The sequence below is a fragment of the Chiloscyllium plagiosum genome, unplaced genomic scaffold (assembly GCF_037043375.1).
Source record: "Chiloscyllium plagiosum isolate Xiang-an unplaced genomic scaffold, Cpla_swu_hap1 HiC_scaffold_48, whole genome shotgun sequence".
Taxonomy (NCBI): domain Eukaryota; kingdom Metazoa; phylum Chordata; class Chondrichthyes; order Orectolobiformes; family Hemiscylliidae; genus Chiloscyllium; species Chiloscyllium plagiosum.
Window position 1 is genome coordinate 17,632,483 of NW_028270186.1, and position 22,703 is coordinate 17,655,185.

Here is a 22,703-nt window from a genome sequence, read left to right on the forward strand (position 1 = left end):
CAGGTGGGACTAGATTGGGTTGGGATATCTGGGTCAGCATGGACGGGTTGGGCCGAAGGGTGTGTTTCCGTGCTGTACATCTCTATGACGAATGCTCGTGTTTCCTTATTTTCTTTCCGTCTGTCTTTCTATCCTCTCGGGCGGGGTGAGGGGGGGGGGGGAGGGGAAAGTAAGCTATGTGAAGCATTCCGGTTGGAGTGAGGGTTGGATACCAGGGTGAACGAGTCACACACACACGCATTCCTATACTGCAGCGAGTGTACAAGGGCAGGTCTCTGAATGCTAATCACAAGTAAGCAGGAAGTCATGCGAGCAAATGATGACATTTGAAGAAGCAGGAAGTGCTCCGGGAAACTTTTCGCCTGACTCCCTTGGACAGCAAAGCCCTCCTGCAAGTGGGTGCCGAAGAAGGATTGACATTCCTGAGGGAGGGAATCATGGCAGCAGCCACTGTAAGTAGAGCTGGGATTTGAACTCGTCTGCGTACCAAGAAGTTTGCTCGAGTTAGTTTGTGCTGGAATGGGGGAGCCCCGGGGCAATTGTTTTGGGTTATTTAAGTCAGTGATCCTGGCCAGTTAATGCCTGCGTCTCCTACAGCTGGCTAGCTGGTTCGTACAGTTTCTCGAATCTTCTGTTAGCAGGCGAATGGGTTTAATTTACCCCTTAAATGTTAGGGGGGGGGGGGGGGGGGGAATAAAATTAAAGTTCCTGGTTAGGTCAGCTCTGTGTTTCCTACTTCTCCGAGAGTGGGCTTGTTAATGTTGGTTCTCTGTACAAAAGAATCTTGTCACACCCTCGGTTCGTGTAGGTTGAAGTCACTTCTTTGTGCGAGAGTAATTAAAATGAAAATTGGCCTCTTGTCTTAGCACTCCGATTTAGCCAGCAGGAGGTGGGCAGATCTCAAACTCTGAATTTAGCTTCCCTCTGTGTGGCACGAAATGTGTCTGAAATCCAGGGGTCAAAGGCAATTCTCCCCGACATTATGACCTGGCCAAACACCCAAAACAGACAGGGTGACGTCCGCGATGGATAAGGTTACCCATGATGTACAATGCTCGCTGTGTTGAGAGAGAGGAGTGACCAGATTGGAGTGCCAATGCTTGTTAACCTGAAAGCATCCCAACTCTCGGCGTGTACCACCGCACCTACCTGTTGGTCTCCCTCGGAGTGCTGTTTTGGAGACGGATTAAGAAATGGAGGGGTGGGGGTTGGGTGGGCCGTTCAGCCCATCCAGCCTGCTCTGCCATTCGGCCGGGATCCTCCTCCTTTTACCTCAGCTTTCGCCTTCCTGCGCATCCTGGTCTCATTAGTCACGGCGTCACACCGCTCGGAGACAGACCCTTCGCTCCGTAAACCCAAACTAAACTCATCCCGCCTGCCCGCCACCTGACCCCTCTCCCTCCAAACCTTTCCTAATCGTGGCCTTATCCGAACGTCTTTGAAACACGGCAACTGGACCCGCATCCACCACTTCCTCAGGAAGTTCACTCCACACACGAACCCACCCGCTGGGTGTAAAAAAAAAAATTGCCCCTCACGCCTTTTCTAAATCTTTCCCCTCTCACCTCAAAATGTGTCTCGAAATTCCCCCATCCGAGGGAAAAGACCATTAACTCGATGTATGCCCCTCGTGATTTTGTAAAACTCTATAAGGTCATCTCTCAACCTCCTACGCTCCAGTGATAAAAAAAACACCCCGGCCTCTCTTAATAACCCGAACCTCCCGTACCCTGCAACGTCCTGGTAAATCTCTTCTGACCCCTCGCCAGCTTTAATAATATCCTTCCTTTAACACGGTGGGACGGATGGCAACTTGGTGAGGTGTGGAGTGGGTTCGTTTCCTGCAACCGGCTGATGTTTACCGCGAAACTTCAAGTTTATGTTTAACTTTACCCCTCGCTGGAGCTGGGGTTACATTCCTCACCAGTTCGAAAGTGAGTGCAAACTATGTTCGAGATATTCCCAACATTCTGAGAGGAGAAATTTCCTCTCGTCCCTACCCCACTTTGAGAGATTTTTGGTAGCTTTTTTAAAATTTGAAATTCAGGCCAGCATTTATTGCCCAGAGGGCAGTTAAGAGTCAATGGCTATGGGTCTGGAGTCACGCGTAGGCCCAGACCAGGTAAAAATGGCAGTATCCTTCCCTAACAGACATTAGTGAACCAGATGGGTTTTTTTTTCCCAACGACGGATTCATGGTCAGCATTGGACTCTTAACTTCAGATTTATTTTTTAATCCAACACAAATTCTGGCATCCACCCACGGTGGGATTTGAACCCAGATTCCCCGGACCTTACCTGGGTGTGTGTATTAAGGATGGAAATGTGTTGCTGGAAAAGCGCAGCAGGTCAGGCAGCATCTAGGGAACAGGAGAATCGACGTTTCGGGCATTAGCCCTTCTTCACTCTCACATAGAGACACACACGCACATTCTCACATAGAGACACACACATACACACACACTCTCACATAGAGACACACACACACATACACACACACGCTCACATAGAGAAAGGGTGGTACAAGCACACACACACACATACACACACTCTCACATAGAGACAGGTAGGCACAAGCACACACACACTCATACACACACACTCTCACATAGACACAGACAGACACACATACACACTCTCACATAGAGACACACACGCACGCACACATAGACACACACTCTCACATAGAGACACACAGACAGACACACACACACTCTCACATACAGACACACAGACAGACACATACACACACACTCTCACATACAGACACACACACATACACACACACTCTCACATAGAGACACACACACACACACACTCTCACATAGAGACACACAGACACATACACACACACTCTCACATAGAGACACACAGACAGACACACACACTCTCACATAGAGACACACAGACAGACACACACACACACACTCTCACATAGAGACACACACACACATACACACACACTCTCACATAGAGACCCACAGACAGACACACACACTCTCACATAGAGATACAAAAGACAGACACATACACACACACTCTCACATAGAGACACACAGACAGACACACACACATACACACACACATTCTCACATAGAGACACACACACAGACACACGCTCTCACATAGAGACACACACACTCTCACATAGAGACACACAGACAGACACACACACACATACACACACACTCTCACATAGAGATACACACACACATTCTCACATTGAGACACACACACAGACACACGCTCTCACATAGAGACACAGGCACACAGACACACACACAGACACAGGCACACACTCTCACATAGAGACACAGGCACACAGACACACACACAGACACAGGCACACACTCTCACATAGAGACACAGGCACACAGACACACACACAGACACAGGCACACACTCTCACATAGAGGCACACACACAGACACGCACGCACACACACAGACACACACTCTCACATAGAGACACAGGCACACAGACACACAAACAGACACAGGCACACACTCTCACATAGAGGCACACACAGACACAGACACACACTCTCACATAGAGACACACACTCTCACACAGACACACATGCACACAGACACACACACAATCACACACACATTCCCACACAGAGACACACACACACACACACCCTTCCCCCGTACAGACTCACACACACTCTCTCCAACCCCGTGCACCCCTCCAACCAGAGTTATTAGTTTGGATCATTAGCCAGTTCCCATTTGCAAACCACTGCCTCCACCACAGTCATGGGCATTATTTTCTCGATCCTGCACACCGTGTGGGAAGGCTCTTCCTGTGGGTTCAGTTCCTCTACCCGGCTAAGGTCACTGTCTTAACCGTACACCCATGACGCAGCAGTACAGTGGCTCAGCAGGTTAGCACTGCTGCCTCACAGTGCCCAGGGTTCAGTTCCACCCTCGGGCAGCTGTCTGTGTGACATTTACACCTTCTCCTCTCTCCTCCAATCCCCCCTCCCCATACCTGCCGTGGACTTGCTCCGGTTTCCTCCCACAATCCAGAGATGCGGGAGGATTGGCCGTGCTAAATCACTCATGCTAACCCACACCCTCCTCATCCTGGGTGGCACCCTGTCGAAGAGTGGGGCCGGAAAGTGAGAGGCGGCAGGCTGGCCGACTGCAGTGGGCATCGCCTGATCCCCGTGGTGAACGGTCACGCCACTGGCCAGTCGCACTTACATCACTGGCGCCTGGTGCCAGTTGTTTTTGTCGTGTTCACTCCTGGCATGTGGACGTCATTGGTGAGGCTAATACTGGATGCCCATCCCCAATTATCATTGAACTGGCTGGCGCGCCCAGCCATTTCAGAGGGCACTTGAGTCTGCCAGGTTTGCCGTGGGTCTGGAGCCGCACAGGTGCCAGACTTGTGCAGCAGGTTTCCTATCCGAAAGGTATAGTGGACAGCGAAGAAGGCTTTCTAAGGTTACAACGGGATCTCGGTCACCGGGTTGAAAAATGGCAGATGGAATTCAACCTGGGTAAACGTGTTTCAGTACAACAAAATAGGGCTAGGGCTTATACAATTAACGCTAGGGTGTCGGGTAGCATTGTGGGTTCAGGTACATCATGCTTTGAAGTTTCTGTCACAGGTAGACAGGGTTAGGAAGGTGCTTGGCACACCTGCCTTCATTGGCTCAGTTCTTTGAGTACAGGAGTCGGGACGTCAGATTGGGGTTGTACAGGACATTGGTGAGGCCTCGTCTGGAATACTGTGTCCAGTTCTGGTCGCCCGATTATAGGAAGGATATTATTAAGCTTCAGAAGAGAGTTACCTTCGTGTTGCCAGGTATAGAAGGCTTGAGTTATAAAGAGAGGCTGGGAATTTTTTCACTGGAGCGTAGAAGGTTTTATGGAGGTTTGTAAAATCATGAGGGGTATAGATAGGATTAACGGGAGATCCATTTCCCCCTAGGATGGGGGATTTCAAGGCTGGGGAGCACGTTTTTAAGGTGAGAGGAGGGAGATTTAAAAAAGAGATGAGGGGCAAATTTCTTTGACACAGAGGGTGGTTCACGTGTGGAATGAACATTTAGAGGAAGTGGTGGATGCAGGTACAGTTACAACGTTTAAAACTTGGATACGTCCATGGATAGGAAAGGTTAGGAGGGATGTGGGCCAGGAGCAGGCAAGTGGGACTAGTTTAGTTTGGGATAAGGGTCTGGTTGGAGAGAAGGGTCTGTTTCCGTGCAGTGTGACTCTCTCTGACATAGGTAAGTCAGACGGGTTTTTTGTGACAATTGCGGTTCTCATGGGCACCGTGACTGACGTTGACTTTCCATGTCAGATTTATGAATTGGCTTTTAAATTCTACAGGCAGCCAGGCTGAGACGTAAATCCACAAAGCTCCCCCAAAATCATGAGTCCGCGTCTCTGAATCGATGGTGCCCAGTGAAAGCCACAATCTCCCACAGATCGTTCACAACTTGCATGGAGGGTTTAGGCTTTGGAATCAGATCCCTAAACTGGAAATTTGCAAACCGAGGGGTGACAGACGGCACTGAGGACTAACAGATCCTCAGACCGGGCGCACAAATCATGTTTTGACGCAAAACAAATGGGGAATTGAACCCCAGGACAGAATTGGGATGTAAATCTGCTTGGGAATAAGATTTGAGTGGGGGAATGAAATCAGAGCTGAGAGAGCAGCTAAAGAAATCAGGAAAACTAGTGATGGGCGGCACGGTGGCTCAGTGGTTAGCACCACTGCCTCACAGCACCAGGGTCCCAGGTTCGATTCCAGCCTCGGGTGACTGTCTGTGTGCAGTTTGCGTGGGTTTCCTCAGTGTGTTCTGGTTTCCTCCCACAGTCCAAAGATGTACAGGTCAGGGTGGATTGGCCGTGCTAAATTACCCTTGGTGCCCAGGGATGTGCAGGTTAGGGTGGATTGGCCATGCTAAATTACCCATAGTGCTCAGGGATGTGCAGGTTAGGGTGGATTGGCCATGCTAAATTACCCATAGTGCTCAGGGATGTGCAGGGGTGGATTGACCATGCTAAATTACCCATAGTGCTCAGGGATGTGCAGGTTAGGGTGCATTGGCCATGCTAAATTACCCATAGTGCTCAGGGATGTGCAGGTTAGGGTGGATTGGCCATGCTAAATTACCCATAGTGCCCAGGGATGTGCAGGTTAGGGTGGATTGGCCGTGCTAAATTACCCATAGTGCCCAGGGATGTGCAGGTTAGGGTGGATTGGCCGTGCTAAATTACCCATAGTGCTCAGGGATGTGCAGGTTAGGGTGGATTGGCCACGCTAAATTACCCATAGTGTTCAGGGATGTGCAGGTTAGGGTGGATTGGCCATGCTAAATTACCCATAGTGTTCAGGGATGTGCAGGTTAGGGTGGATTGGCCACGCTAAATTACCCAGAGTGTTGGGTGCATTAGTCAGAGGGATAATGGGTCTGGGTGGGTTACTCTTCGGAGGGTCGGTGTGGACTGGTTGAGCCGAAGGGCCTATTTCCACGCTGTAGGGAATCTAATCTGATATAAGGGCTGTAAAAAGTACAAAGCGTCCCAAACGGTCCTTCCAGTTGAGACAGCGGTTCACCTGCCTCTCCTCCAACCTAGTTTACTGCATCAGGTCTGGTCTTCTCTACATCGGGGGTGACCGAACGTATGCGTAGGGAACAGTTCACCGGGCATCTCAGCCGGGTCCGTTTCAATTCTCCTTTCCGACATTACCATCCTCCCAGTCCCCGCCCATTTCAATTCCCCTTTCCATCCCCTTTCCGACATGACCATTCTTGGCCTCCTCCATTGCCACAGTGAACCACGGCGCAAATTGGAGGAACAACACCTCATCTTCGGCCTGGGCGGCCAACGGCCCGGGAGGACTCAACATTGAGCTCTCCAGTTTCAAATCACCTCCCTCCTCCCCATCCCCCAACTCCCTTCCCAGCCCCTCCCCCTCCCTTCCACCGCTCCCTGCCACCAATCGGGATTCATTCCTCCCATTGACCAACCAGGTCGTACTCTCTATCTGTCTCCACCTACTCCCCACTTCATCGCTGTGCCCCTGCCTCCCCCTTTATCTGCAGCTCCCCCATACACTGACCCCAGAAGAAGGGTTACACCCAAGACGTCTCCACCTCCTGATGCAGCCTGGACTTGCTGTGTTCTTCCAGGCTCCCTCCTGTGTATTCTGGTCTCCAGCTTCTGCAATTGTTTTGTCTCTACAAAGTGAGCAGTGATACCTGTAGCGGGCTAGAGTTGAAAGGTAAAGTTATGTCAAACTATATTGAGCACTTAGAAGACTGTGTGCAACTCTGTTTCAGAAAGAAATCCACAAAGGGACCTTGGAGGGCAGGTTCATAGCTCCTTGAAAGTGGAGTCGCAGGTAGATAGGATAGTGAAGAAGGCGAAGGGCTTTTGCCCGAAACGTCGATTTTGCCTGTCCTCGGATGCTGCCTGAATTGCTGTGCTCTTCCAGCACCACTAATCCAGAATCTGGTTTCCAGCATCTGCAGTCATTGCTTTTACCTAGTGAAGAAGGCGTTTGGTATGCTTTCCTTTATTGGTCAGAGTATTGAGTACAGGAGTTGGGAGGTCATGTTGCGGCTGTACAGGACATGGGTTAGGCCACTGTTGGAATATTGTGTGCAATTCTGGTCTCCTTCCTATCGGAAAGATGGTGTGAAACTTGAAAGGGTTCAGAAAAAATTTACAAGGATGTTGGAGGGTTTGAGCTACAGGGAGAGGCTGAACAGGCTGGGGTTGTTTTCCCTGGAGCATCGGAGGCTGAGGGGTGACCTTATAGAGGTTTATAAAATCATGAGGGGGCATGGATAGTGTAAATAGACACGGTCTTTTCCCCCTGGGGTGGGGGAGTCCAGAACTACTGGTTTAGGGTGAGAGAGGAAAGCTATAAAAGAGACCTAAGGGGCAACTTTGTCACGCAGAGGGTGGTACGTGTATGGAAAGAGCTGCCAGAGGAAGTGGTGGAGGCTGGTACAATGACAGCATTTAAAAGGCATCTGGATGGGTACATGAATAGGAAGGGTTTGGAGGGAGCTGGCAAATGGGACTAGATTGGGTGGGGATATTTGGTTGGCATGGACGAGTTGGGCCGAAGGGTCTCTTTCTGTGCTGTACATCTCTATGACTCTATAAAGGAAGCAAGCGGAAAGGTTGAAATCTTACGGTAATCTTTGAACATCAGTGAGGTAATATCACCGGGAATAAACAGAAACCAACCATCCTGCCAAACCAGTTCTCCATCTTTGGCTAACCTCTGGTGCTCAGGGCAGAGGATGGCCTATCATCTGCTTTAAACTGCTGTATTATTCTGTGGGTGGAAAGTATTCGGGCTATTCGGAGGTGGTAAGGGAGGGTAGGGGGGGTTCTGCCCTTCCTCTCTCTCTCTCTGTGTCTCGGCCAACAAAGCCCCCCCCCCCCTCTCACACCTTGAAAGAAAACGCCAGAGTAGTTTGTCTTGTTGCCATTCGTGGGACCTCGCTGTGTGGAAAGTGGCACCCCCCCCCCCCCCCCCCCCCAACCAACAACATGAGGATTCACAGACGGCATTGGCTGCCCCTATTTCAGATTTGACTAGCACAATATGGGCAGCACGGTGACTCAGTGGTTAGCACTGCTGCCTCACAGCGCCAGAGACGCGGGTTCAATTCCCGCCTCAGGCAACTGTCTGTGTGGAGTTTGCACATTCTCCCCGTGTCTGCGTGGGTTTCCTCCGGGTGCTCCCGTTTCCTCCCGCAGTCCAAAATATGTGCAGGTTCGGGTGAATTGGCCATGGGCTGAATTGCCCGTCGTGTTAGGTGAAAGGGTAAATGTAGGGGATTGGGTCTGGGTGGGTTGCTCTTCAGAGGGTCAGTGTGGGCTTGTTGGGCTGAAGGGCCTGTTTCCACACTGTAAGTAATCAAATCTGAAAAAAAAAACCTCTGCTTTGGTTGTTCCTCAGTCCTTTTTATTTTGTCTTGCTTTGATTTTGCCTGGAGAAACGCAGAAGATGATGCCATTTCCAAATATGCAGAAATGTTATTTATAGAGTTCTGGGTCAAAGTGACGACTCCCATGCTTCCAGCTTACCACCTCCCAGCCTCTTCATTTCCTTCTGGGTCAACGCCCAGGTGTAACGAGTCGAGTGCGGTGAGCGTGGATCAGTTATCAGACCGACACAATCGAACCCAGAGGGAAACACGTCGAGTGTTCCTCTTTCCCTTGGGAAATTCCCCATGCTCAAGAAACTATGCGAATGCAAGCTCTTGTTCCAGTTTCTGCCCTTTCTGACTGGGAAGTTGGCAAGGCAGAGGGGAGGGTGAATATTTTCTTCTGACAGAACCACATTCCTAACCTGTGGCGCTTTCACAGCACACGAAAGATTCAGAGTTGTTGCTGGGCGGAAGTTGGAGGACGGCTGTTATAGAGTCATAGAGATATACAGCACGGAAACAGACCCTTCGGTCCAACCCGTCCATGCCGACCAGATATCCCAACCCAATCTAGTCCCACCTGCCAGCATCCGTCCCATATCCCTCCAAACCCTTCCTATTCACATACCCATCCAAATGCCTTTTAAATGTTGCAATTGTACCAGCCTCCACCACTTCCTCTGGCAGCTCATTCCATACATGTACCACCCTCTGTGTGAAAAAGTTGCCCCTTAGGTCTCTTTTATATCTTTCCCCTCTCACCTTAAACCTATGCCTTCTAGTTCTGGACTCCCCCACCCCAGGGAAAAGACTTTGTCTATTTATCCTATCTATGCCCCTCATAATTTTGTAAACTTCTGTAAGGTCACCCCTTAGCCTCCGATGCTCCAGGGAAAACAGCCCCAGCCTCTTTAGCCTCTCCCTGTAGCTCAAATCCTCCAATCATGGCAACATCCTTGTAAATATGTTCTGAACCCTTTCAAGTTTCACAACATCTTTCTGATAGGAGGGAGACCAGAATTATACGCAATATTCCAACAGTGGCCTAACCAATGTCCTGTACAGCCACAACATGACCTCCCAACTCCTGTACTCAATACTCTGACCAATAAAGGAAAGCATACCAAACGCCTTCTTCACTATCCTATCTACCTGTGACTCTACTTTCAAGGAGCTATGAACCTGCACTCCAAGGTCTCTTTGTTCAGCAACACTCCCTAGGACCTTACCATTAAGTGTATAAGTCCTGGTAAGATTTGTTTTCCCAAAATGCAGCACCTTGCATTTATCTGAATTAAACTCCATCTGCCACTTCTCAGCCCATTGGCCCATCTGGTCAAGATCCTGTTGTAATCTGAGGTAACCCTCTTCGCTGTCTACTACACCTCCGATTTTGGTGTCATCTGCAAACTTACTAACTGTACCTCTTATGCTCGCATCCAAATCATTTATGTAAATGATGAAAAGTAGAGGGCCCAGTACTGATCCTTGTGGCACTCCACTGGTCACAGGCCTCCAAGTCTGAAATACAACCCTCCACCATCACCCTCTGTCTTCTCCCTTTGAGCCAATTCTGTATCCAAATGGCTAGTTTTCCCCGTATTCCATGAGATCTAACCTTGCTAATCAATCTCCCATGGGGAACCTTGTCGAACGCCTTACTGAAGTCCATATACATCACATCTACCACTCTGCCCTCATCAATCCTCTTTGTTACTTCTTCAAAAAACTCAATCAAGTTTATGAGACATGATTTTCCACACACAAAGCCATGTTGACTATCCTGAATCAAACCTTGCCTTTCCAAATACATGTACATCCTGTCCCTCAGGATTCCCTCCAACAACTTGCCCACCACCGAGGTCAGGCTCATCAGTCTATAGTTCCCTGGCTTGTCTTTACCGCCCTTCTTAAACAGTGGCACCACGTTTGCCAACCTCCAGTCTTCCGGCACCTCACCTGTGATTATCGATGATACAAATATCTGAGCAAGAGGCCCAGCAATCACGTCTCTAGCTTCCCACAGAGTTCTCGGGTACACCTGATCAGGTGCTGGGGATTTATCCACTTTTAACCGTTTCAAGACATCCAACACTTCCTCCTCTGTAATCTGGACATTTTGAAAAATGTCACCATCTATTTCCCTACAGTCTACATCTTCCATATCCTTTTCTACAGTAAATACTGATGCAAAATATTCATTTAGTATCTCCCCAATTTTCTCTGGCTCCACACAAAAGCCACCTTGCTGATCTTTGAGGGGCCCTATTCTCTCCTTAGTTACCCTTTTGTCCTGAATATATTTGTACAAACCCTTTGGATTCTCCTTAATTCTATTTGCCAAAGCTATCTCATGTCCCCGTTTTGCCCTCCTGATTTCCCTCTTAAGTACACCCCTACTGCCTTTATACTCTTCTAAGGATTACTCGATCTATCCTGTCTATACCTGACATATGCTTCCTTCTTTTTCTTCACCAAAGCCTCAATTTCTTTAGTCATCCAGCATTCCCTATACCTACCAGCCTTCCCTTTCACCCTGACAGGAATATACTTTCTCTGGATTCTCATTAAATCATTTCTGAAGGCTTCCCATTTTCCAGCCGTCCCTTTACCTGCGAAGGTCTGCCTCCGATCAGCTTTCAAAAGTTCTTGCCTAATACCGTCAAAATTGGCCTTTCTCCAATTTAGAACTTCAACTTTTAGATCAGGTCTATCCTTTTCCATCACTATTTTAAAACGAATAGAATTACAGTCACTGGCCCCAAAGTGCTCCCCCACTGACACCTCAGTCACCTGCCCTGCCTTATTTCCCAAGAGTAGGTTAAGTTTTGCACCTTCTCTAGTAGGTACGTCCACATACTGAATCAGAAAATTTTCTTGTACAAATTCCTCTTAACAAATTCCTCTCTATCTAAACCTTTAACGCTATGGCAGTCCCATTCGACATTTGGAAAGTTAAAATCCCCTACCATGACCACCCTATTATTCTTACAGATAGCTGAGATCTCCTTACAAGTTTGTTTCTCAATTTCCCTCTGACTATTGGGGGGGTCTATAATACAATCCCAATAAGGTGATCATCCCTTTCTTATTTCTCAGTTCCACCCAAATAACTTCCCTGGATGTATTTCCGGGAATATCCTCCCTCAGCACAGCCGAAATGCTATCCCTTATCAAAAATACCAATTCCCCTCCTCTCTTGCCTCCCTTTCTATCCTTCCTGTAGCATTTGTATCCTGGAACATTAAGCTGCCAGTCCTGCCCATCCCTGAGCCATGTTTCTGTAATTGCTATGATATCCCAGTCCCATGTTCCTAACCGTGCCCTGAGTTCATCTGCCTTCCCTGTTAGGCCCCTTGCGTTGAAATAAAATACAGTTTAATTTATTAGTCCTACTGTTCACAGGCCGGAGGCTTGATTGAAACTGCGGTTTGACAGCAGATTAACTGCTTTGGAAATTGTCTTCCATTTGCTTGACGATTTATTGTCCCCCTCTCCCATGACTCTCCCCCCATTGACTGTTTGTGTGCTATTTTGTTAGGAGGAAGGCCGGGTGGCGCAGGATCGCGTCAGGAGCCTCCAGAGTGATGTGGAAGGTGTCAAGACCATCATGTCGGAGAATGTCGACAGGATCCTGGCCCGCGGCGAGAAGCTGGACGATCTCATGAACAAGACCGAGGACCTCCAAGCCAGCGTAAGGTGGCGACCGTCAAGCCGGGTTGGGCTGAGGAGAACGATCGGGTGAACCCACAGGACTGCGACCTCCAGCCACAGGTGGCGCTGGTGAGAAAGGAGCAAGGGGCAGAGTGTCTTTTGTCCAGGAAGGGAGTCCAGTCCTTGTCAAACATAACCCATATGGTCAATCGTTATCCATAATGTAAATAATTCCTCATTTAGCCTTCATTTTCCTGTTTGTAATGACCAGAAGAATACAGCACAGGGACAGGCCCTTCGGCCCTCCAAGCCTGCGCCAGCACATTTTGCCCTTCCATATTAAAACTGCCTTCACTTACAGGATCCATATCCCTCTATTCCCTTCCTATACGTCCAGGTACTTCACGAGTGCTGCTGTTCCTGCTTCTACAACCTCCTCTGGCAGGTAAACTTGCCTGGTACATCGCTTTTACACTCACCTCCACCGCTCCCCCCACCTTGACTCTGTGTCCCCTGGTAGCTGACCCCTCTGCCCACTCATACTTTCCACTCTCTCCATGCCATTCACAATCTCCTGTCAGGTCGCCCTTCAACTTCTGGTGAAAACAAACACGGTCTGTCTGATTTTTCTTCATCGCTAAAATTCCCCCATTCCAGGCAACGTCCCGGTAAACCTTCTCTGTACCCTCTCCAAAGCATCCACTTCCTTCTGGTAGCATGGTGACCAGCACTGTCCGCAATATTCCAAATGTGGCCTAACTAAAGTTCTATAAAACTGCAGCATAATTTGTCTCTCCTCATACTGAATGCCCCTTCTGATGAAGGCAAACATACCTTAAGCCTGCTTCACTACCTTATCTACCTCCACTGTGGACCTGCACACCCAGATTCCTCGTCGTATCAATACTCCGAAGGATTCTGCCATTCACTGTCTAATTCCCACCTGTACTTGATCTTCCAAAATGACCAAGTGCCGGTGGAATAAAGCACACTGCTTCACAATCTATGGGCTGGACGTTTCATAGAGTCATAGAGATGTACAGCACGGAAACACACCCCTCAGTCCAATCCGTCCATGCCGACCAGACTTAATCTAGTCCCGTTTGCCGGCACTTGCCCCAAAGCCCTCTCAACCCTTCCTATACCCATCCAGTTGCCTTTTAAATGTTGCAGCCTCCACCACGTCCTCTGGCAGCTCATTCCATACACGTACCACCCTCTGCGTGAAAACGTTGCCCCTCAGGTCCCTTTTATATCTTTCGTCTCTCACCCTGAACCTATGCCCTTCTAGTTCTGGACTCCCCCACCCCAGGGAAAAGACCTTGTTTATTTACGATTTAGAGATGCCGGTGTTGGACTGGGGTGTACAAAGTTAAAAATCACACACCACCAGGTTATAGTCCTATCACCTGATGAAGGAGCATCGCTCTGAAAGCTAGTGCTTCCAATTAAACCTGTTGGACTCTAACCTGGTGTGGTGTGATTTTTAACTTTGTTTATTTACCCTATCCATGCCCCCTCATGATTTTGTAAACCTCTATAAGGTCACCCCTCAGCCTCCGATGCTCCGGGGAAAACAGCCCCAGCCTGTTCAGCCTCTCCCTGTAGCTCAGATCCTCCAACCCTGGCAACATCCTTGTCAATCTTTTCTGAACCCTTTCAAGTTTCACAACATCTTTCCGATAGGAAGGAGACCAGAATTGCACGCTCTATTCCAACGGTGGCCTAACCAATGTCCTGTCCAGCCACAACATGACCTCCCAACTCCTGTACTCAATACTCTGACCAATACGCTGCCTTCACTATCCTATCTACCTGCGACTCCACTTTCAAGGAGCTATGAACCTGCACTCCAAGGTCTTTTTGTTGAGCAACACTCCCCAGTTGTTAAGCGTAAAAGTCTTGCTCTGATTTGCTTTCCCAAAATGTGTTCAGGTGTCATGTCACACTACATGGTCACTCGTCCGAGTGAAGTATACCCTTCCTTACATTTAAAGGTCAAACCAGAACTGTACAAAATACCCCAGGTTGACACGCTCAGTAATCAGTAGTTACGGGAGGGATATGCTTAACTCGGGAGGTGACACAGCGAAGATGCGTCCCCAAGGATATCCCGCGACCGAGCGAACTGGGTCTGCGTCTTTTGGCATTCAGAAGAACGGGAATCTTGAGAAACCTCGGAAGGGTGGGAGACTACGAGTTCGCCTGGAATGTGGGAGGAGTCGGGCGAGGGGGGGCAGTCCAAAGATGAAAGGGCGGCCATTTTGGATTGAGCTGAGGAGCGATTCTTTCATTTGACAGAGCAGTGAGTCTTTGGACATCCCTGTCCCGGAGGCCGGCGGACACGCCATTGTTGAACCGATTTAAAGCTGAGACTGTTTGGTCCCTCGGGGAAACTGAGGGATATGAGGGAGCGGGCGTAAAAAGTGGAGTTAAGGCCTACGATGAGGCCTGAGCGCTGCTAATGGCGGGGTTAGTCTTGAGGGAGGCTGAGTGGCCTAATCCTGCTGCTTTCTATTTACTTGTTCGCGACCATTGTCTTCAGCTTTACAAAGAACGGTTACAATCCTCTGAGCCCTTGGAACCATGCTCAGGAAAGAAGACGGTTAAGTACTGACCCTCCCTCACAACCTTCCCCATTCAAAGGTCACGTTGTGTCCCTGGTAGATCAACACAGTGTAACTCTGGGATATTTTGGACATTAGCGGTGTGACCTTCATGTTTGAGGAAGGGTATACTTCACTCGGACGAGGTACAGTGAGATCTGAACTCACGTACAGCCCAATGATCCTGTAGCAGGATGCTTTATTCCACTAGCATCTGGTCATTTCACACAAGGAAGGAAGGAAGGTTAAGGATAGCAAGGAACTGTTTACAACCATTTGACCACGTGGGTTATGTTCGAGGAGTAAATCCCTGTCTGTCTACCAGCTCGCCCTGGACTTGGCACTCTGTCTTTGCCCCTTTCTCACCATCGCCACCTGCTGCTGGGGGGGGGGGCCGTATGACAGTCGGTTGACTCAATTGTTCCCTGAGATTGAAGACGCTGAAGCAAGACCCGTACTCGAAACGGAGTCGAGTTCTGGTCTCTTGAGCAGCTGTCGAAATCTGTTGCCTAGATATATTGATAAATCCTTATTTCCATTGACATTATCACCGCAATTTCAGAGACCCACATCGCGCTTTACCACTAATTTTCTTATCAGATATCATAAAGGTTTTTCCAAACATCCGTCCCAGACACCCTCAAGAAATTCTGGGTAACAACTGAAATTCCCCATCTACTTTGCCCTTGCTGTATATTTGTCTAAACTCTGTGTTTACACAATGTACCACTTCGGGACTCCACCAGGAATGGCAATAACATTGCAAGTACAAAATTAGGCGGGAATACGTTTCTCAATACCAGGTTTGTCCCCAGAATGCAGCATTCAACATGGCTACTTCCTAGGTAACAAGCAGCCTCTGAGCAGTTTCCCTTTATAAGTGCTCTGGGTACTTCATTAAACAAAGCCCTATGTGTCTTAGCGTTATATGTAACACATCATCAAGAAATATCTGATGGTCAACTCCGCTACATCTCGGCCCACTTCTCACTCTCAGGGTTAGTGAGAAAGGGGAAGTGAGGTGTTCAGAAAGCTTAGTAAGCCTGTGTAGAAAGGGCAGAGGTTGTCTTTCGAAAGAAACGTTGAAAATTGGAGCTGGAGTTGGCCATTCAGCCCTTTGGGCCTGTTCTGCTATCAATCTGATCATGGGCTGATCATCCCTGTTCCCCCACTTTATATCCAACTCCTTCTCCTCATCTCAGTCCTACCCTGTCTCCTTGGACTGTAACGCCCCCCCCCCCCCCCCAGTTCTGGACTCCCCACCCCCAGGGAACATTCCGGATGAAGGGCTTTTGCCCGAAACGTCGACTCTCCTGCACCTCAGATGCTGCCTGACCCGCTGCGCTTTTCCAGCACCACATTCTCGACTCTGATCTCCAGCATCTGCATTCCTCACTTTCTCCTAGGTAATTTAGCATGGCCAATCTTCCCTAACCTGCATATCCCTGGGCACTTTGGGTAATTTAGCACGGCTAATCCACCCCAACCTGCACATCCCCGGGCACGGTGGCTCATTTAGCACAGGGTAAAAACAAGGACTGCAGATACTGGAAACCAGAGTCGAGATGAGAGTGGTGCTGGAAAAGCATAGCAGGTCAGGCAGCATCCGAGGGGCAGGAAAATTAACATTTTGGGCAAAGGCCCTTCATCAGGAATACAGCACAGCCAATCCATCCTAATCTGCACATCCCTCGGGTAATTTAGCACAGCCAGTTCACCCTAACCTGCACATCACTGGGCACTGTGGGCAATTTAACATGACCAATCCACCCTAACCTGCACATCCCTGGGCACTGTGGGTAATTTAGCATGGCCAATTCACCCTAACCTGCACATCCCTGGGCACTGTGGGTAATTTAGCACCTAGTCCCCCCTAGTCCAGGAACTCCCCACATACGTTCGAGACACCACCCACGCCCTCCACCTCCTCCAAGACTTCCGTTTCCCCGGCACCCAACGCCTCATCTTCACCATGGATATCCAATCCCTCTACACCTCCATCCGCCACGACCAGGGCCTCCAAGCCCTCCGTTTTTTCCTCTCCAGACGTTCCCAACAGTACCCTTCCACCGACACTCTCATTCGTTTGGCCGAACTGGTCCTCACCCTTAACAATTTCTCCTTTAAATCCTCCCACTTCCTCCAGACCAAAGGGGTAGCCATGGGCACACGTATGGGCCCCAGCTATGCCTGTCTCTTTGTTGGCTATGTAGAGCAGTTGATCTTCCGTAATTACACCGGCACCACTCCCCACCTCTTCCTCCGCTACATTGACAACTGCATTGGTGCCACCTCGTGCTCCCGCGAGGAGGTTGAGCAATTCATCAACTTCACCAACACATTCCACCCTGACCTTAAATTTACCTGGACCATCTCTGACACCGCCCTCCCCTTCCTGGACCTCTCCATCTCCATTAATGATGACCAACTTGACACTGACATTTTTTACAAACCCACCGACTCCCACAGATACCTGGATTACACCTCTTCACACCCTACCTCTTGCAAAAATGCCATCCCGTATTCCCAATTCCTCCGCCTCTGCCATATCTGCTCCCAGGAGGAATAGTTCCACCACAGAACACACCAGATGGCCTCCTTCTTTAGAGACCGCAATTTCCCTTCCCACGTGGTTAAAGATGTCCTCAAACGCATCTTGTCCATATCCCGCACCTCCGCCTTCAGACCCCACCCCTCCAACCGTAACAAGGACAGAACCCCCCTGGTGCTCACCTTCCACCCTACCAACCTTCACATAAACCAAATCATCCGCCGACATTTCCGCCACCTCCAAACAGATCCCACCACCAGGGATATATTTCCCTCCCCACCCCTTTCCACCTTCCACAAAGACCGTTCCCTCCGTAACTACCTGGTCATGGCCACGCCCCCCTACAACCCACCCTCCCATCCGGGCACTTTCCCCTGCCACCGCAGGAACTGTAAAACCTGCACCCACACCTCCTCCCTCACCTCTATCCAAGGCCCTAAAGGAGCTTCCACACCCATCAAAGTTTTACTTGCACATCCACTAATATCATTTATTGTATCCGTTGCTCCCGATGCAGTCTCCTCTAAATTGGTGGGGACTGGGCACCTCCTAGCAGAGCGCTTTAGGGAACATCTCCGGGACACCTGCACCAATCAACCACTCTGCCCCGTGGCCCAATATTTTAACTCCTCCTCCCACTCTGCCGAGGACATGGAGGTCCTGGGCCTCCTTCACCGCCGCTCCCTCACCACCAGACGCCTGGAGGAAGAGCGCCTCATCTTCCGCCTCGGAACATTTCAACCCCAGGGCATCAATGTGGACTTCAACAGCTTCCTCATTTCCCCTTCCCCCACCTGCAAGTTCTAAACTTCCAGCTCAGCACTGTCCCCATGACTTGTCCGCACTTGTCCTCCCTGCCTATCTCCTTTTCCACCTATCCATTCCACCCTCTCCTCCCTGACCTATCACCTTCATCTCCTCCCCTACCTATTGTACTCTATGCTACTCTCTCCCCACCCCTACCCTCCTCCAGCTTATCTCTCCACGCTCCAGGCTCACTGCCTTTATTCCTGATGAAGAGCTTTTGCCCAAAACGTCGATTTCGAAGTTCCTTGGATGCTGCCTGAACTGCTGTGCTCTTCCAGCACCACTAATCCAGAATCTGGTTTCCAGCATCTGCAGTCATTGTTTTTACCCCTTTGTAATTTAGCACAGACAACCCACCCTAACCTGCATATCCCTGGGCACTGTGGGTAATTTAGCATGACCAATTCACCCTAACCTGCACATCCCTGGGCACTGTGGGCAATTTAGCACAGCCAATCCACCCTAACCTGCACATCCCTGAGCACTATGGGCAATTTAGCACGGCCAATCCACCCGAACCTGCATATCACTGGGCACTGTGGGCAATTTAGCACAGCCAATCCACCCTAACCTGCACATCCCTGAACACTATGGGCAATTTAGCATGGCCAATCCACCCTAACCTGCACATCCCTGAGCACTGTGGGTAATTTAGCATGGCCAATCCACCCTAACCTGCAGATCCCTGAACACTATTGTCAATTTAGCGTAGCCAATCCACTCTAACTTGCACATTCCTGAACACTGTGGGTAATTTAGCACGGCCAATCCACCCTAACCTGCACATCCCTGAGCACTATGGGTAATTTAGCATGGACAATCCACCCTAACCTGCACATCCCTGAGCACTGTGGTCAATTTTGCATGGCCAATCCACCCTAACCTGCACATCCCTGGGCACTGTGGGTAATTTAGCATGGCCAATCCACCCTAACCTGCACATCCCTGAACACTATGGGTAATTTAGCATGGCCAATCCACCCTAACCTGCACATCCCTGGGCACTGTGGGTAATTTAGCATGGCCAATCCACCCTAACCTGCACATCTCTGTGAGCAGGGTGCTATGTGAGCAGGGTGCTGTGTAAGCCGGGTGCTGTGTGAGCCAATCCACCCTAACCTGAGCACTGTGGTCAATTTAGCACGGCCAAACCACCCTAACCTGCACATCCCTGAGCACTGTGGTCAATTTAGCATGGCCAATCCACCCTAACCTGCACATCTCTGTGGGTAATTTAGCACAGCCAATTCCCCCCATTGCTGATGAAGAGCTTTTGCCCCAAATGTCGATTCTCCCGCTCCTCCGATACTGCCTGACCTGCTGTGCTTTTCCCACACCCCCAGACTTGATTCTGATCTCCAGCATCCACACTCCTCACTTTCTCCACATCCTTTACCCTGTCTCGTCCCTGTTAGAATTTGATAGGTTTCTATAAGACTTCCACTGCCCCTTAATTGTTTTGAACTCCCGGTGAATATAATCCGAACCCGATCCGGTCTCTCTCCATCCGTCAGAACCAGGAATCCGTCTGGGATACCCTTTGTTGCCCTCCCTCCATCGCCAGAACGTCCTTCCTCAGGTAAGGAGCCAGTAAACCGAGCAAACAGTGTGCTTTCTCATTTAAACCAGTTTTATTTTAATTAAACCCTCCAGTTTGCACTCTACTGAAAATCATTTTCAATCCCTTAACTCTCTTTTGTTATATCTTACCTAACTTTCATTGCAGTTTGTCTTATCATTTATTTCATTACTTCTGATCCTTATATGAGCCCCATCTTTCCTGGAGACTTAGAAATTGCCATAATTCAGTTCTTGGTACCATCTCCCCTGACCTCATAATGGCTCCTGTACCTGAAGACTCTCTGAGAGGGTTTGTTTAGTGCAGGGGGACCCCCCCGCCCCCCTCCCGCAACAGAGTGCCGTTAGGGAGGGAGTCCTAGGATTCTGACCCAGCGGCACTGAGGGAACGGCCGACGAGTCGGGATGGTGAGGTGAGGGGCTCGGAGGGGAACTTGCTATGGTGGTGGTGTTCCCATGTCAGGTTAGTCAGGAAAAAGGCATGTTTTGACAATTTGGAGGGGATGGCGGGGGCGGGAGGTGGAATGCTAGCCCACAGATCTCAGGAGCAGAAGTTAAGGGGACGGCTAGCACGGACCCGAAAGGGCTGAACAGCCTCGCGGCGGATCGACTGGTGCTGATTGCTTCCACGTCCTCTTGCAGTCGGAACATTTCAAGACCACATCGCAGAAAGTGGCGAGGAAGTACTGGTGGAAGAACACGAAGATGATAATCATTCTTGTCGTCATCGTGGTCATTATCCTAACGCTGATCATCCTCTTTGCAACGGGCGTCATTCCAACCTAACCACGGCCGGTCCCCTCAGCCGAACCTTATTTGTGTTGCGGACCAAGAGTTTTCCCGATGGTCGGTAACGTCATGGAGGTGCCCCCCCCTTTTTGATTCACTGTTGATTTTGTGCTGTATATTTCCCCGACAATCCCCCTTCGCTGCACACAACGTGCAAATTCCCGTGTAAAAACTTACTGGTGTAAATGTTCACTCAATAAAATACAGGAAGGACGTGGAAAATCCACTCCCTGCTAAGTTTGTTCTCGTGCGGGCCAGATTTGGTCCGACCCGCTGAGCAGACAACTTGGCATTTCCCAGGTCTGCGGGCGTATAGATTCTGCACGGAGTAAAGCTCCCTCTACACTGTCCCCCCATCAAACACTCCCAGGACAGGGACAGCACAGGGTTAGATACAGAGTAAAGCTCTCTCTACACTGTCCCCCATCAAACACCCCCAGGACAGGGACAGCACGGGGTTAGATACAGAGTAAAGCTCCCTCTACACTGTCCCCCCATCAAACACGCCCAGGACAGGGACAGCACGGGGTTAGATACAGAGTAAAGCTCCCTCTACACTGTGCCCCCATCAAACACTCCCCAGAACAGGGACAGCACGGGGTTAGATACAGAGTAAAGCTCTCTCTACACTGTCCCCCCATCAAACACTCCCAGGACAGGGACAGCACAGGGTTAGATACAGAGTAAAGCTCTCTCTACACTGTCCCCCCATCAAACACTCCCAGGACAGGGACAGCACAGGGTTAGATACAGAGTAAAGCTCTCTCTACACTGTCCCCCATCAAACACTCCCCAGAACAGGGACAGCACGGGGTTAGATACAGAGTAAAGCTCTCTCTACACTGTCCCCCCATCAAACACTCCCAGGACAGGGACAGCACGGGGTTAGATACAGAGTAAAGCTCCCTCTACACTGTCCCCCCATCAAACACTCCCAGGACAGGGACAGCACAGGGTTAGATACAGAGTAAAGCTCTCTCTACACTGTCCCCCCATCAAACACTCCCAGGACAGGGACAGCACAGGGTTAGATACAGAGTAAAGCTCTCTCTACACTGTCCCCCATCAAACACCCCCAGGACAGGGACAGCACGGGGTTAGATACAGAGTAAAGCTCCCTCTACACTGTCCCCCCATCAAACACTCCCAGGACAGGGACAGCACAGGGTTAGATACAGAGTAAAGCTCTCTCTACACTGTCCCCCATCAAACACCCCCAGGACAGGGACAGCACGGGGTTAGATACAGAGTAAAGCTCCCTCTATACTGTCCCCCATCAAACACTCCCAGGACAGGACAGCATGAGGTTAGATACAGAGTAAAGCTCTCTCTACACTGTCCCCCATCAAACAGGCCCAGGACAGGGACAGCACGGGGTTAGATACAGAGTAAAGCTCCCTCTACACTGTCCCCCCATCAAACACTCCCCAGAACAGGGACAGCACGGGGTTAGATACAGAGTAAAGCTCTCTCTACACTGTCCCCATCAAACACTTCCAGGACAGGGACAGCACAGGGTTAGATACAGAGTAAAGCTCTCTCTATACTGTCCCCCATCAAACACTCCCAGGACAGGGACAGCATGAGGTTAGATACAGAGTAAAGCTCTCTCTACACTGTCCCCCATCAAACACTCCCAGGACAGGGACAGCATGAGGTTAGATACAGAGTAAAGCTCTCTCTATACTGTCCCCCATCAAACACTCCCAGGACAGGGACAGCATGAGGTTAGATACAGAGTAAAGCTCTCTCTACACTGTCCCCATCAAACACTCCCAGGACAGGGACAGCATGAGGT

General features: G+C 49.8%; 1 protein-coding gene across 1 annotated transcript; it reads left to right on the plus strand.

Annotated features, from left to right (window-relative positions):
• Positions 1–252: 252 nt before the first annotated feature.
• On the plus strand, positions 253–21,127 carry LOC148135703 (vesicle-associated membrane protein 8-like). Its single transcript, XM_087984222.1, has 3 exons — positions 253–452; positions 12,462–12,614; positions 20,759–21,127. Exons 1-3 carry the CDS (start codon positions 438–440, stop codon positions 20,900–20,902), a joined length of 312 nt encoding a protein of 103 aa, XP_087840348.1. The 5' UTR covers positions 253–437; the 3' UTR covers positions 20,903–21,127.
• The last annotated feature ends 1,576 nt before the right edge of the window (positions 21,128–22,703 follow it).